Genomic DNA, 15,781 nt, shown 5'->3' with positions numbered 1-15,781 from the left:
CAGAAAATCTCTTCCACTATGGGATCTATCTAGTTGATTAATCGAGGAAGAATATTTCAAATCTTCATCAATAGGGTCTGTGTTAATGATAATATTTACTGTTTCAAGAGTCCAATTATAATATGAATGGGATTACCGTTGATGAAGAAATTCTTTCATCATCTTGGTTGATGAAAAACTCTCTCCTTAGAAAAGAAATCTCTCAACTGGTCCAAGGGATTAAAAAATCAGGTCAGGATCGATCGATGAGAATCCTAAATCCTAATTTTGGCTGAATCGTATTGGATCGATCCTTGCATAGAAACTAGGGTTACTTTATCTCCACACCAATTTTGAAGCTAATCCAGACCGATTCTAGGGTCGAGCCGGATCCTGATTATGTGTTTTTAAACCATAAATAACCCACAAAACAATTCTCAAAAGCGCTTTAATATTCTAATCAGGATTATCGAGATTGTGACCAGAATATTCTCCAGAATATTCATTTACTGTTCACAAAAATAAATAAACCCTTTCGGTAGTTGAGAATCTAAAACGAATGCATTTTACCCGGAAAGAGTGAAGCTTCCCGAGTCATTGATGACTGTGGCCCCACTTGGTTTCCAACAGTCTACGACTGTCAGCCACGTGGTGTAAAAGTCCTCAGTGGGAGATACTGACACTTGGCGGTCTCCCAATGAAAGTATTTGGATTGCCTCAGTCATAAAAGATGTCACTATCAAATAGATGCACTATCCCACGGGCCCACACCGCTTATGGATAAAAGAAACGGCTATAATCTAACTGATGTATGAGATCCATCCACGTGGCTTTTTGATTTATCTATGCACCGACCACTGGATATATCTTCAAAAGGACGGTGCTTGACTTGACTTTGTTTAAAGTCCTACTATGGTTTGAACAGTTAAGACTTAAAGACTGTTAGTAGAACCTATAAAGGGAAAGGCATGTGTAGGTATTTGAATCCTGGTCGGCCAGACGGTTCCGGGTTGGACAAAGCGGTCAGACCATTTTTTGGGTTTCAATCGATTCGGACTATCAGATCAATGAAAATTTCGGTTTAATATGACAACGTTAGACTTGATTTGGAATCTTTTGGATACTCGAATTCTTTTTAGGGAAACTCAATCGTGTAGATAAATGACTATGGAGATTAAGTAAGGAATGTTAAATTATATATCTTCAAAACCGAAGCTGTTTATAACTATAAAATCGAAAACGTTAAGTAATTAATGATTTGATTTTGATTTTTACCAACTACATCTGAACCGAAACGAACCAATCCGTAAAAACCAAAACAGAACCGTTTGTTAGCACCAGTGCACCGCTGTGTTAACTGTTAAGATAGTGTAGGTCCAGGGATTCGTGTCTTCCTATTGCTCACCTACTACTAACACGTGTAGACACTGAATCACCGTTAGATCGTCACAGTCTCCTACGTGTCGGGAGAAAATCCGAGATCACCGGAATTCATTGTCTCTTTTTAGGAAACTTCGCTACACTTTCTTTCGTTTTGTAGCCTATATAACAAACCACTCCCCGTCTTCTCTCGGAACCACAATCAACCACTCCAAGTTTCCAAATTTCCAATCCTTTAATCTGTTTTCAGGCCAAAACCTTCTTTTTCTTTCAATTCCGACCACTTTCATGGATTCCAATACTGTTAGCAGCATGGCTTTCACCAAACCAGCGATTTCCCCAAACGGAGCCTACGTTACCTTCTTGGCAGGGAACGGAGACTACATAAAAGGCGCTGTGGGTCTGGCCAAGGGGCTTAGGAAGGTGAAGAGCGCTTATCCACTCGTGGTGGCCGTTTTGCCTGACGTTCCGGCAGAGCATCGCCAGATTCTCGAGTCTCAGGGATGCATCGTCAGAGAGATTGAGCCGGTGTATCCACCTGAGAATCAAACTCAATTCGCTATGGCTTATTACGTCATCAATTACTCCAAACTCCGTATCTGGAAGGTTTAATTTCTTTCTTGTCTCATTCTTTCTGATTTCTTCTTAATTTCTCTGTTTTGACCGCTTTTTTTTGGTTTTGTTTGTGTAGTTCGTGGAGTACACCAAGATGGTATACTTGGACGCGGATATTCAAGTATACGAGAACATAGATCACCTTTTCGATCTTCAAAATGGATACTTTCACGCAGTAATGGATTGTTTCTGCGAGAAGACGTGGAGCCACACTTCGCAGTACAAGATTGGGTACTGCCAGCAGTGTCCGGACAAGGTCAAGTGGCCCGCCGAGATGGGTTCACCACCTGCCCTTTACTTCAACGCCGGCATGTTCGTGTTCGAGCCAAGCCTCTCCACCTGCGACGACCTCTTGAAGAATCTCCAGGTCACACCTCCCACCGCTTTTGCAGAGCAGGACTATCTCAATATGTTCTTCAAGGACACCTACATGCCCATCCCTCCAGTCTACAATCTGGTCTTGGCCATGTTATGGCGTCACCCGGAGAATGTCGATTTGGAGAATGTGAAAGTCATCCATTACTGTGCTGCGGTAAGCCGGCCTTCAATGTTTATATAACTAACTAACTAACTAACTAACTTGTGCCTGATAGATGGGTTACTGATTGGTTCTTCTATATATATATGAAATTGATGAACAGGGATCAAAGCCATGGAGGTACACGGGTAAGGAAGAGAACATGGACAGAGATGACATAAAGATGCTGGTAAAGAAGTGGTGGGATATTTACAATGACGAGTCTTTGGATTATAGGAAGCCGGCAGAGGGTGAGGCCCGGCAGCCGCTCGTGGCTGCGTTGTCGGAGGTTGGCGTTGTCAATTACATTAAGGGGCCGTCGGCTGCTTAGGTTAGGGATATCCTAGGTATTAATCAGGATGTCTTGAGTCTTGAGTAGAGTTAATACCAAAGAAGGCCCAAAGTTGGCCAAATTATTCATTGGAAACATATGAAGATATGTAAATGGTTAATTAGTCGATCAAATGAATATGTAAATTGAATTTGAATTTATTTATATCTATGGAAATAGGGTGGGCACACCGCCAGTATACCACAAGTTAGTGCCTAATGTGTCTATATATGAGTCTATCTCTCTTTTCTCCTTTTAAAATAACTCTGTTGCCACTCCTGTATGCTGCCCAAGCCTGCATTCCCATTGGTTCTGCTCTACTAATTTACTTACCGCATGTGGGTAGTATACCTATATCTCTTCCTACATTTATTTATTCGACTATTTATCTAAATAGTCAAAAATTAGATACAAATTTTTTAATTCAAATGATTCTTGATATGGGAGTACTCAAAGAAACATTTTCCATTGGTTGCTCGAAAAAACTTAAAGAGGAGCTGAGTAATTGTGACAATTTTGGCTATCGGTTCCCTATGGCTACTACCTTAGCCATTAAGCGATAATCTTAGACCAAATAAAATCATTTTAGCAATAATCGTAATCTTAAGACGCTTATATGCAATCATAGAAGAACCCCCTCCCCTCCTCGCGATCTCCCCCCACCCCTCCCTCCCTCCCTCCCTCCCTCCCCCCCACCAAAAAAAAGGGTTATATATATATATGCAAAACAATGGAATCCAAACCATTCTTGAGGAGGGAGAGCAAGGGACATTGGGAGGATGAGGAGGAGGATGTAGTGTTTTAAGAATCAGGATTGGAATTGTCGATTCAAATTGGAATTGGTCAAGGCTGGATTGGTCTACCCATATTGAATTTCTAAGCGTAGGGCATATTTTAGCTAATTCTAGCTAATTATTGATCAATTCCAATTCGATCTAGATCTCGCTGTTTGAAGATATAGGATACAGAAAGAGGACTTCAAATTTTGTGGTTAAAGTATGTTCGAATGTTCTTATAATTTCTTCTGTGAGAAAAGAGGTTCGACTATCTCCTAATGAGCTAAGAGGCCATTGCTTCTTCGGTAAAACATCTTATCTATCAAATTATTTCTATTTTATTTATTGTTTATCTTTATTTTCTCTCTTTCCCTATTTTCTCCTTTTTTACTCATCTTATCACAATAGGTAAAATCGTAACAGTATGCTTATTCAGTAGAGTTGAAAGAAGAGTCATTGGAGAGGCCCTAAACTCGTAAAACCATAAATTTGATGAGGTGCAACTAGAGCTTTTGGTAGTGCTGCAAGAACAGCTTCCAAATCCTGTAATCATAATAATCTTCAAGTACTAAAAAATCAAGCAACACTAATCGTAATGGCACAATTAGCCAATGGTATGTCAAATGTTGCGGTGTTACAAGGACTCTCTACAAGTAATGCGCCAACGAATATGGCTGTTATAGTTCATTTGGCATCTAGTTTGGAGTCGTGTATTTTTTTTTTTTAATTTCATGGGAGGAAAATAGTGTAGCTGACTCTCTTGTCATGTGGGTTTGAATCCTGATGTGTGAAAATGTTTGACACATCTTTATTCCGTGGTTTTCATGAAAACTTGTATTTTGGAATCCATCTATACTACACGTTCTTATCGTTAAAGCTCTGTTTACAAAAAAGAAAAAAAAACAATAAAAGTGATAGTTGGTGATAAGATTCACAATTCCAAGAGTCTAACCTTAATGTTGAATCACCATAGATGAAGAGATTCTCTCTTCACACTAGTTGATGAAAAACTCTCCAAGAACCTAAAAAAGAAAAGAGATCTCTCAATTAGCTCTAGGGGTTAAAAATTAAAATCAGATCAAAATCGTCATAGGGTTTGTAACCCCACAAAGGGAGAGGGAGTCAATGTACATCTCAACAATTGACAAGAATTTCGCCCGCATCTAATCCCCAAACAAGGCCAATCCTTGTATCGAAACTAGAGTTACAGATTTACACACCGATTCAAGGCCAGTCTAGACCAATTTTGAGATTGGTCCAAATCCCCATTCTAGGGTTTTCAACCCATATTGGCCAACTACACAAATCTCAACAACTCTATAATATTCTAATCAGGATTTTTGAGATTGTAACTTTAATATTCCTTAGAATATTCACTTCAACTTTTCAAAACATTGAAAAAAAAGAGATGGGTGATAATAAATTGTCACTATCTTATGTAGCACACAAGAGAAAATTAATTTATTCAATGCCAAGAAATTTATCCCCTCAAGTGCGATGGTTGGGAGTCCAACCATCCATCCAACACTTGAGAGGATAAAAAGACACCATTAGCCGTGTTTTTATTTTTGGATTGCCAAATGTGGTGCATTGGGCTCCACTTGAGATGATGAAAATCCCAAATGCCATTAATGAAAGTTTTTAACCAACATCTGTTTTGATGCAAGTTCGATGTAACCATGCATGGCTACGCCAATCAAGACCCAAAATTAAGAGGTAAATCCTTTGGAGTGAGAGTTGTTCAATTTGGATTTTCTACCACCGGGTTGCCCGATAAAATCCTACTGTCGAGACACAGTAAAATGATAAATGACCGTCTTACCCCCACTAGACAATTCAGAACTGCATGCATAGAAGAACAAAAAGTAGATAACTTGGCCCCACTAGTTTCAGCCCAAAATTTTCAAGTCTAAGCTTTATCTTCTTATACGACTTTATGACACGTGACGCAACACCGACCTCAAGAGGATATTAGGAAATACTGACACTTGGCGATCTTCAATGCAATGTATCTGAGTATTCTCTGCAGTCATGTACAGAGTCAAAGTCATTAAAAAATCTCATCACATCACATCACTATCAAATAGATGCACTGTCCCCACACCCACAGGCCTATGGATAAAAGATACCTAAAACGGTTATAATATAACTGACGTATGAAGTATATGCACGTGGCATTTAATTTTGGTTTATTTATGCACCGACCATGGCTTATCTTCAAATGGATTAAGAGACGGTGTTTGACTTGTCTTTAAAGTCTTATTATGGTTAGAGCAGTTATGACTGTTGGTATTAAGGAGGAGAAATGTGTAGGAACCTTAATCCAGGTCGGCCGGACGGTTCTAATTTGGGTTTAAAATAATGGATCCAGATCAGCCCGGTCAATTCCAATCCGGATCAGATCTAAATCGGTATGGATCAATCAAGATTCGACCAAAATTAGGAGGATCATAGAACAGATATTCCTTCTAGAATCAGGGTTGAGCGAAAAACTAACTCGAGTGGAACTTAATTGTTTAAGCCAAAAACAGACCAACCATTTAGTAAATGATCCAATGAGCACGATCAAGAATCAGGATAATCAGACACATGAGTAGATGTCGACTAGGACAATCGTTTATATTCTGATCAGCGCATTTATAAATTGATCCACCTGTTTATGTCTCATTTACAATCCAAGTAGCTTGTTTAGACTGCGTTTGGTTGTGTAAATCGACCGAACATCATTCTGTTGGACCATGGTTCTGAATTTTTTAAATCGTTTGGTATCCTAATTCCAACGGACGACAAGAATTATGTAATTCTACATTTTACACTATATTAGATCATTCATCTGAGTTCACCTTTATAGGAGAACTCAGATTTGGATTACAAATTACAGCCTAGGTATAAATAGGATAATCCAAGAGGATCATACCTATGTGCCCTAAATCGAAAAACCTGGCTATCGCGACTTGCGTTCTCTCGCGACTGAGAAGAGAAGGGTGAACAGGAGTGTCTCGCGAAGGGAAGAAGAGAGCAAGATCAGATCTCACTCTCAGACTCTATACCTCCCTCTCTGCTACCATTCGAAAGAATAGGAGTGTCTCGCGATTCTCTCGCTCTCTGGGTATGTCGTTCCTAAATCTCATTGTTCTTTTCATCTCTCTCTGTCGGATTCTGTCACTCCCTCTCATTTTTCTTTAGGACCTTAGCATGAAAGACCAAACCATTAGGCTGTAGTTGAAGTGGTGTAGGTGGAACAATGAAGCAAAAGTGCATCTCTCCCCTGTTAATATAGGAGCTTTTTTTCTTTTTTTTTTTTTTTATCTCCAAAGTATCAAGTGATTTTAGATTTCTCTTGGCCACTGGTTTTCCATCTATGCTCATTTCGTTTCTAATTTTCTTAGTCTAGGCATTTTAATTTTAAATTTAAAAAGGTAAGAAAAGAGGGCCATGTATTAAAATCAACAAAAACAAAAAAAAACAAAAAAAAAAACAAACATAATTCCAACTGACATAGTGAGGGTAACCAAACAGTATTTCAGATAGATTTAAATTGATTCTAACTCACAGACTCAGGATAACCAAACAGTATTTCAGATAGATTCAGGGTGAATCCAAGTGACAGACTCAGGGTAACCAAACAGTTTATCCAAAAGAATCATGTCACAGAATCATGGTAACCAAACAGTTTATTTTATGGAATTACGATTCATTTGATGGTAACTCAAATAGATGACAATCTCCAATCAGACAACATCCAAAGGATTTACGCAACCAAACGCACCCTTAAAGATCGATTATAATTTGATTAATGTGATTCCGATTATACACCAATAACCAACCAATTGACCGAATATAAACATATCCATACTTAGCCTACAAGCCCCGATTAACTAAATCATGTTGATTATACAGGTCCCTAAATTGGTGGAAATTGATTAAGCTCAACTAAAACCAATACCCAATGGTTCGATCTGGTTGAACCGGTCCAAGTCTTTTGGCTTTTTCTTTTTTATTAAAAAGATCGATAGCGTCACTTCTCACTTCTCTGAACTTGGAACTTTGACTAAAACCTTTCAGACAGAAGTGCCCATGAGGTCTGGTCTCTTCCTTGGAGCTGCTAAGTGCTAATACGACTGACCCCATTCCAGAAGTTTCCTACAAGATACCGAATCACCGTTGGATCGTTACTGTCTCATTCGTGTCGAGAGAAAATCCGAGATCACCGGAATTCATTGTACCTTTCTAGGAAACTTCGCTGCAGTAACTTTCATTTCGAAGCCTATATAACTAAACCCCTACCCGTCCTCTCAGAGCTACAACCACGCGACAGAAGTAGAAGATTCTTCATTTCCAAGTTTTCGAATTTCCAAATTTCCAATCCTCTAATCTGTTTTCAGGCCAAAACCTTCTTTTTCTTCTTTCCTCACTCTCTTTACCCTCTACCAATCTACCGTATTCAATTCAATTTCCGACGCTTTATCATGGCTTCCGATACTGTTAGCAGCACCGTCATGAGCGATGTTTTCACCAAACCAGCCATTTCACCTAGCAGAGCCTACGTAACGTTCTTGGCAGGGAACGGAGACTACATAAAAGGCGCTGTGGGTCTTGTAAGGGTATTTATGTAATATCCCTTTATATGTTCTAATATAATCCTACTTGTATTAATGCCCAGGCTGTGAGGGGCAATTTAGTAATTAGCCCATCTGACCTAAACCCTAGTTTTCCTATATATACTAGCTGGAGGCAGCAGTCTGGGTATTCCAAACTAGATACTCAGGGTGTAATGCTTTAAGCAACCTTGTGCTTAAAACCCTAACCCTAACAATCTTAAAGCATTAGGATATTTGTTTCCCTGCGATCAAGATCGGCTTTGGATTTTGGATTTACAATTTGTTTTTGAGAGATCGTTTTGGCGTTCGTCATTCTCGTTCACGGCTTTTGTCCAACTGTTCGTACATCATCTTCGATCTAACTCGAGCCAGCAAACGATTTTGGAGAACGCAACTAAAAGTTTGATGTTTTGAAAAAAAAAAAAAGAGGATACTTTTGATTTGATTTATCAAATCTTATTGGGTTCGGCCAATATCTACCAGCAGCCAGTACTAACGTGTGCGGTACCAGCGTCGACACCACTGCAATTCTGCGATCTTTTTCTCCGTTATCTAAATTCAGGGTTCTCCATCTCAGGTGTGACTGTTCCTTGAGCATTTATTTTTTTTTATTTGAACTTTTGCTTGGGCATATAAACAAATCACTTAATATGGAGAAACATGCTGTTCCAATTGAGATGATCAAATTGGAAAGCTTTAGTGGCTCTGAGTTCAGTTCTTGGAAAAGGAGGACTCAGTTTGGACTGAAGTACCTCAATATTTTCTACACTGTAGTAAATAAATTTTCTGATTGTACGGACCTAACTGAAGCCCAATGGATAAGTGACGAAGACTTTTGCAAAGACTACCTATTGAACTGCCTGTCAGATAGGCTGGCAGAGACCTATAGTAAATATGAGACTGCAAAAGAGATTTGGAAAAACCTAGAAGCCCAATTCAAAAAGGAGGAGGACCTATCAAAAACTCACTTGGTTGACAAGTTTATGGACTTCAAGTTTCAAGAAGATAAGGAGATACTTCCACAAGTAACAGACTTTGAGAACTTGAGAACAAAATTGAACCAAGAAAACATCCCCGTTGTTGATGCATTCTTAGTGGGTGCAATTATCTTTAAGTTACCCTCTACCTGGCATTCCTTTAAAACTGAGATGCACAGAAAGAAAACACAAGTGGGGCTGGATGATCTCAAACGGTTCATTAGAATCGAAGATGAGAACAGAGCCAGGAATAACTTGGAGATGGTGAAACAACAACAGGCATCTGCCAATTTGGTTTCACAACCCAAGAAATATCCTAGGCAGTCCAAGCCACCTAAGAAAGAACCCCAACAGTTGGAGGCCAAAAAGACTAATTTTAAAAGAGGGGCAAGTGCATGAATGTGGAAAGTGGGGTCACTATGCATCTGAGTGTAGGGGTCCTAAGAAAGGGAACACTGACACACCACAGAAGGAAGTTCACATGCTGGTGGACAAGACTGAGCCTACTAACTTTGTTTCCATGGTTGGCAAGGGTAAGGGGTTGGCCAGTACATCTTCAGATTGGTGGTTAGACTCTGGAGCGACTTGTCATTTTTGCAATAGCAAGGACCCGCTCACCGATGTTGTTCAAGTAGCGGTAGACCTTGTTGCAAATGGAGAGCGTCGTGGAAGTGGCTCAACAAGGGACAGCAAACCTGGTTCTATCATCAGGTAAAATATTAACTTTGAAAAATGTTAAAATCTTTCCTGGTTTTGAAAAGAATTTAATTTCCATTGGAATTTTGCTTGATGCTGGCATGTCTATTACTTTTAGTAGTGGTAGAGTAACATTGTCTGTTAACTCCTTTTATTTTGGATGTGCTTATAATTTGAATGGTATGTTTAGGTTGAGTTTAGCTAATGAGACAATAAACCAGGTTAACCATAATTCACTTGATCCCAAAATACTACATTGTAGGTTAGGACATGTGAACTATAGGAAAATGTTCAAACTAGCTAAAACTCATAATTTACCATTAGACACTTCAATTAGATTTAACAGATGTGAAGTGTGTGCTCAAACTAAAATAACTAGAAAACCGTTCAGACCGGTTTCTAGGAGCACTCAACTTCTTGAACTTATACATTCTGACATTTGTGACTTTAAAAGCTACACAACTAGAGGAGGTCGGAAGTATTTGATAACATTTATAGACGATTTTTCTAGATACTGTCATTTATACCTGTTAAAATATAAAGATGAAGCTTTTGAAAAATTTAAAATTTTCAAGAATAGGGTAGAAAATCAGTTGAACTTGAAAATTAAAAGATTTAGAAGTGATAGGGGAGGAGAATACAAATTGACAGAGTTCAAGGAATTCTGTGCCTCTGCGGGCATAATCCTTGAAACTACTGCTCCTTACTCACCTCAATCAAATGGCATAGCTGAAAGAAAGAACAGGACGTTAACAGAGATGTTAAACTCCATGTTATTGACAGCTAGTATGCCCTCTTGCTATTGGGGAGAAGCAGTGTTGACTGCAAATCATATTCTAAATAGACTACCATATTCAAAACTGACTTCTACACCTTATGAACTATGGCATAATCATCCCTGTAGATATGACACTCTTAAGGTTTGGGGCTGTATAGCTTATGTTAGGATACAAGACCCTAGGAGACCTAAGGTGGGAACTAGAACAAACACTTGTGTATATCTAGGTTGTGCAGAAGACAGTGCTGCAGACCGATTTTTGGATCTATCAACCAATGTGGTGATAGAATCTAGGGATGCTATATTCTTTGAGGATAAATTCCTTAGAGATAAAGGCCTGACCTTGCCTGGTTTGACTGAAGTGGTTACAGAATCACCTTTGGAATCTGAACCAATTGTTTCTGACACTACTCCCACAATGCTCCTTGAATCAGAATCTAGAAGAGTATCTACTAGAGATCGAGTACCCAAGAATTTTGGTGAGGATTTTGTGACCTACCATTTAGAGGCTGATCCATCCACCTATAAGGAAGCGATGAGATCTAGGGACTCCCTGTTATGGAAAGAAGCCATTGATGAGGAAATGAGCTCTTTAATGCAGAATGAGACCTGGCACCTTGTTGATCTGCCTAGAGGGGCCAAGACAATAGGGTGTAAGTGGGTACTGAAGAAGAAACTTAATCCGGATGGGTCTATAGCCAGGTATAAAGCACGATTAGTAGCTAAGGGCTATAAACAGGTGAGAGGGATAGATTATTTTGACATCTACTCCCCGGTCTGCCATTTGGCAACAATAAGGATTCTTCTTGCCATAGCATCTATTGAGCACTATGTTGTGCATCAAATGGATGTAAAAACGGCTTTCCTTAATGGAGACCTAACAGAAGAAATCTACATGAACCAACCTGAAGGGTTTGTCATGGAAGGTTCTGAAAAAAGAGTTTGTAAATTAAACAAATCTCTCTATGGTCTTAAACAAGCACCTAAATTGTGGCATGAGAAGTTTGACAAGACAGTAAAGAGCTTTGGTTTTCAAACCAGCAACTCGGATAAGTGCCTTTATTTTTTGTCTGAGTCAAACAAGGTCGCGATTATTTGCTTGTATGTAGACGACATGTTGATTCTAGGTTCTGATCTCTCTGTAGTGAGTGACATTAAATAAATCTTGTCCAAAGAATTCGACATGAAAGATCTTGGTGTGGTAGACACCATTCTTGGGATGAGAGTAAGCTTCAGTGAGCAAGGGATCACCCTTAGTCAGACTCATTACATTGAGAAGCTACTTTCTAGTTGGGGATACAGTGATTGTAAACCGATTGAGACACCCTATGACTATAACAAACGGTTGAAACCTAACACAGGTGACATCGTGAATCAGTTAAATTATTCTAAACTGATTGGTAGTCTCATGTATGCAATGAGTTGTACTAGGCCAGACATAGCCTTTACGGTAGGCATGCTGAGTCGTTTCACTAGTAATCCTGGAAAAGAGCATTGGGATGCCCTATCAAGGCTGATGAGATACCTTAAGGGTACTCAAGGTTATGCTTTATGTTATAATGGACATCCTCCAACTTTGGAAGGATATTCTGATGCATCTTGGTGCTCAGATTTGGGAGACAGCAGATCCACCAGTGGTTATGTATTTATACTAGGAGGAGCAGCTGTAGCATGGAAATCCAAAAGATAGACTAGTATTGCTCTGTCATCTATGGAATCGGAACTTTATGCTCTAGCTTCTACGGGAGATGAAGCAGAGTGGATAAAGGATCTGATCATGGATATTCCATTGAGGAGTTTTAAGTTAAACTCTATATCTATATTCTGTGATAATCAAGCAACCAAGACGATTGTGAATAACTCACTCTTTAATGGTAAGAGGAGACACATCGTAAAACAGGCTATGCTGAATTATAGAACAGAACAAGGGATTATCACTTTGATTGATGTGAGATCGAAGGATAATACGGCAGATGCCCTTACAAAGGGATTGAACAAAGATCGAACATTCAAAACTACAGGGGAGATGGGGTTAAAGACCATTTAGTCAGGTCTTAACCTAACCCAATATTATTTTGAATTATTCGAATCTCATCTAGCCTTGGTAAGCATTCGGGACAATTTACATATTTCAGATAACTTAGTTAGGTTACTAAGTATGGGGGTTTGTGAAACCATTCCAAACTTGATGGTGTAGCAAATTTTCATGTGAAGTCTCCTTACTTTGTTATTCCACAAAGGAATATGAAAAATGTCTGATATGTTTCAATGATATTGTGCTAGTCTTTATGTCATTCCAAATTTGATGACATGTCTTTCATAGTATGGTGTACCATTCCAAATTTGATGATACAACATAAATCTATGACTGATATGACGAATACAGTATTCCAAATGGAAACATGGTATGGTCCTTATGATAGAGACTATATAGGATCGAGTTCTTGTAAAGAAACTTGATGATGATGCTTATTGTTTTTTGATTTACCTTCAGCCATATATGAAATGTACTAAGTTCTTATTGTTGAACTAGATACTATTGTGCAAATGATTGAATTCATAATATCTTATGAAATTCATATTTGACAAATTACAGAGAATGGCGAAGATGGAGGAGAACGGTTGAATCTGGATCTCGATGAGGATGACTTACTTGATGAGTAAAGTCACATGGATTGCAAGGACTTTTCCTTTTGATTATTTCTTTTGGTTTAGCCACTTGCATGTGGAACTTCGGATTTATTGTTGGGTTTAGTTTTGATCTAAAACCTTTGTTTTATTTCTTGAAGTTTACTTATTTCTTATTTGATTTATTGGATTATTGATATTCAATTTATATTGATTCAATTACTGATTGAACAATGGTTCCTATACATGTGTAATGGATATATGTAGAACATAGGAGGAGATTGTAAGGGTATTTATGTAATATCCCTTTATATGTTCTAATATAATCCTACTTGTATTAATGCCCAGGCTGTGAGGGGCAATTTAGTAATTAGCCCATCTGACCTAAACCCTAGTTTTCCTATATATACTAGCTGGAGGCAGCAGTCTGGGTATTCCAAACTAGATACTCAGGGTGTAATGCTTTAAGCAACCTTGTGCTTAAAACCCTAACCCTAACAGGTCTGGCCAAGGGGCTTAGGAAGGTGAAGAGCGCTTATCCGCTCGTGGTGGCCGTCCTCCCTGACGTTCCGGCAGAGCATCGTCAGATTCTCGAGTCCCAGGGCTGCATCGTCAGAGAGATAGAGCCGGTGTATCCACCTGAGAATCAAACTCAATTCGCCATGGCTTATTACGTCATCAACTACTCCAAACTCCGTATCTGGAAGGTTTAATTTCTTTCTTGTCTCATTCTTTCTGATTTCTTCTTAATTTCTCTGTTTCACATTTTGATCGCTTTTGGTTTTGATTGTGTAGTTCGTGGAGTACACCAAGATGGTATACTTGGACGCGGACATCCAAGTATACGAGAACATAGATCACCTTTTCGATCTTCAAAATGGATACTTTTACGCTGTGATGGATTGTTTCTGCGAGAAGACATGGAGCCACACATCGCAGTACAAGATCGGGTACTGCCAGCAGTGTCCGGACAAGGTCAAGTGGCCCGCCGAGATGGGCCCACCACCTGCCCTTTACTTCAACGCCGGCATGTTTGTGTTCGATCCCAGCCTCTCCACCTGCGACGACCTCTTGAAGAAACTTCAGGTCACACCTCCCACTGCTTTTGCAGAGCAGGACTACCTCAACATGTTCTTCAAAGACATCTACATGCCCATCCCTCCAGTCTATAATCTGGTCTTGGCCATGTTATGGAGTCACCCGGAGAATGTCGATTTGGAGAATATGAAAGTCATCCATTACTGTGCTGCGGTAAGTCCTTAATTCAAAGATTATTTATTTAACTAATTAGCTTGTGTGATGGTTTATTATCATCTATAGTTGTATTAATTGGTTCTTTTATATATATATGGACATGAACAGGGATCAAAGCCTTGGAGGTACACGGGTAAGGAAGAGAACATGGACAGAGATGACATAAAGATGCTGGTGAAGAAGTGGTGGGATATTTACAACGACGAAGCTCTGGATTACAAGAAGCCGGCAGAAGGCGAGATCCGGCAGCCGCTCGTGGCGGATTTGTCGGATGTTGGCGTTGTGAACTACATTAAGGCGCCATCGGCTGCTTAGGTTAGGGATATTTTGGGTATTAATCAGGATGGCCAAAATAGCCAAATTATTCAATGGAAACATATGTAAAGATGTTTTTTTTTTTTGGGTAGAAGTGTAAAGATGTAAAGGATTAGTCAAATTAACATCTAAATTCAATAATTTGGATTTATATTTATTCATTTGACCCTTTATCATCCAAATAGTCAAAAATCACATGCAAAGTTAATGCAAATTAGGGATGTAAATGAATAGTCGAAATTCATTTCCGTATTCGTGTCCGTATTTGTTTAGCATTATCCGAATCTGTCCGAAAACTAAACGAATGCGGATACGGATAGGCTATAGTTATCCGAAAAGTTATATTTACATGTAAATGGATAAAATATCCGATCCGTATCCGTTTAGCATTATCCGAATCCGTCTGAAAGCTAATCGGATGCGAATGCAAATATAACATTATCTGAGTCAAATCCGATCCGTTTACATCCTTAATGCAAATTACGAAGCTTTTTTACATTCGGATAATTATCGGATCCAAAATTAAATACAAATTACGCTTTTTTTTTTTTTTTTTTTTAACATTCGGATAAGTGTCGGATCCAAATTGGGTTCTTGGAAGATTCCCTTGCTTTCCAAGGTTGTGAGATCTGTACTATGAATATTTTTTTATTTTTTTTTGGGGGTACCAAACACAATTTGGTCAAAAATAGATTCTATAAACTCAAGATTTTGGAAAAGAGAGGGTCGTAGGAATCAACATAAATGGAGTCAAGTTTCTTGGAGTTTGCTGTGTAAATTGTAAACCTAAATCTTTGGCTGGTTTAAGATTTAGATTATTTTCTGTTCATACTAAAGCCTTATTTCTTGATATGCATAAAGTTGACTTACCTATGGGTGATCGACACATGACCAAGTGGAGCAAAGCTGCCATCATGATACCTGCAGGTACCTC

At 38.9% G+C, this 15,781-nt stretch overlaps 2 protein-coding genes across 3 annotated transcripts; both read left to right on the top strand.

Annotated features, from left to right (window-relative positions):
- The first annotated feature begins 1,804 nt into the window (after positions 1-1,804).
- On the top strand, positions 1,805-14,875 carry LOC122658837 (galactinol synthase 2-like). Of its 2 annotated transcripts, XM_043853969.1 has the most exons (4): positions 8,068-8,191; positions 13,780-13,985; positions 14,074-14,529; positions 14,641-14,875. In XM_043853969.1, the coding sequence occupies exons 1-4, from the start codon at positions 8,068-8,070 to the stop codon at positions 14,845-14,847; spliced, it is 993 nt and encodes a 330-aa protein (XP_043709904.1). In that variant the 3' UTR covers positions 14,848-14,875. The 2 variants fall into 2 exon arrangements, with proteins under 2 accessions (XP_043709905.1, XP_043709904.1); XM_043853970.1 differs by lacking the exons at positions 8,068-8,191; positions 13,780-13,985 and adding an exon at positions 1,805-1,965.
- LOC122658839 (galactinol synthase 2-like) lies at positions 1,846-2,837 on the top strand. The gene is made up of 3 exons (XM_043853972.1): positions 1,846-1,969; positions 2,054-2,506; positions 2,616-2,837. Exons 2-3 carry the CDS (start codon positions 2,069-2,071, stop codon positions 2,820-2,822), a joined length of 645 nt encoding a protein of 214 aa, XP_043709907.1. The 5' UTR covers positions 1,846-1,969; positions 2,054-2,068; the 3' UTR covers positions 2,823-2,837.
- Positions 14,876-15,781: the final 906 nt, after the last annotated feature.

This window comes from Telopea speciosissima, chromosome 4 (assembly GCF_018873765.1).
Source record: "Telopea speciosissima isolate NSW1024214 ecotype Mountain lineage chromosome 4, Tspe_v1, whole genome shotgun sequence".
Lineage (NCBI taxonomy): Eukaryota > Viridiplantae > Streptophyta > Magnoliopsida > Proteales > Proteaceae > Telopea > Telopea speciosissima.
Note: the sequence above shows the minus strand (reverse complement) of the source record. Positions and strands in the feature narration are given on the sequence as shown.

Coding starts and splice junctions, on each gene's coding strand:
- LOC122658839 (XM_043853972.1), top strand. CDS start 2,069: ATGGTATACTTGGACGCGGATATTCAAGTATACGAGAACATAGATCAC. Junction 2,507..2,615: donor TCATCCATTACTGTGCTGCG/GTAAGCCGGCCT, acceptor ATTGATGAACAG/GGATCAAAGCCATGGAGGTA.
- LOC122658837 (XM_043853969.1), top strand. CDS start 8,068: ATGGCTTCCGATACTGTTAGCAGCACCGTCATGAGCGATGTTTTCACC. Junction 8,192..13,779: donor CTACATAAAAGGCGCTGTGG/GTCTTGTAAGGG, acceptor TAACCCTAACAG/GTCTGGCCAAGGGGCTTAGG. Junction 14,530..14,640: donor TCATCCATTACTGTGCTGCG/GTAAGTCCTTAA, acceptor GGACATGAACAG/GGATCAAAGCCTTGGAGGTA.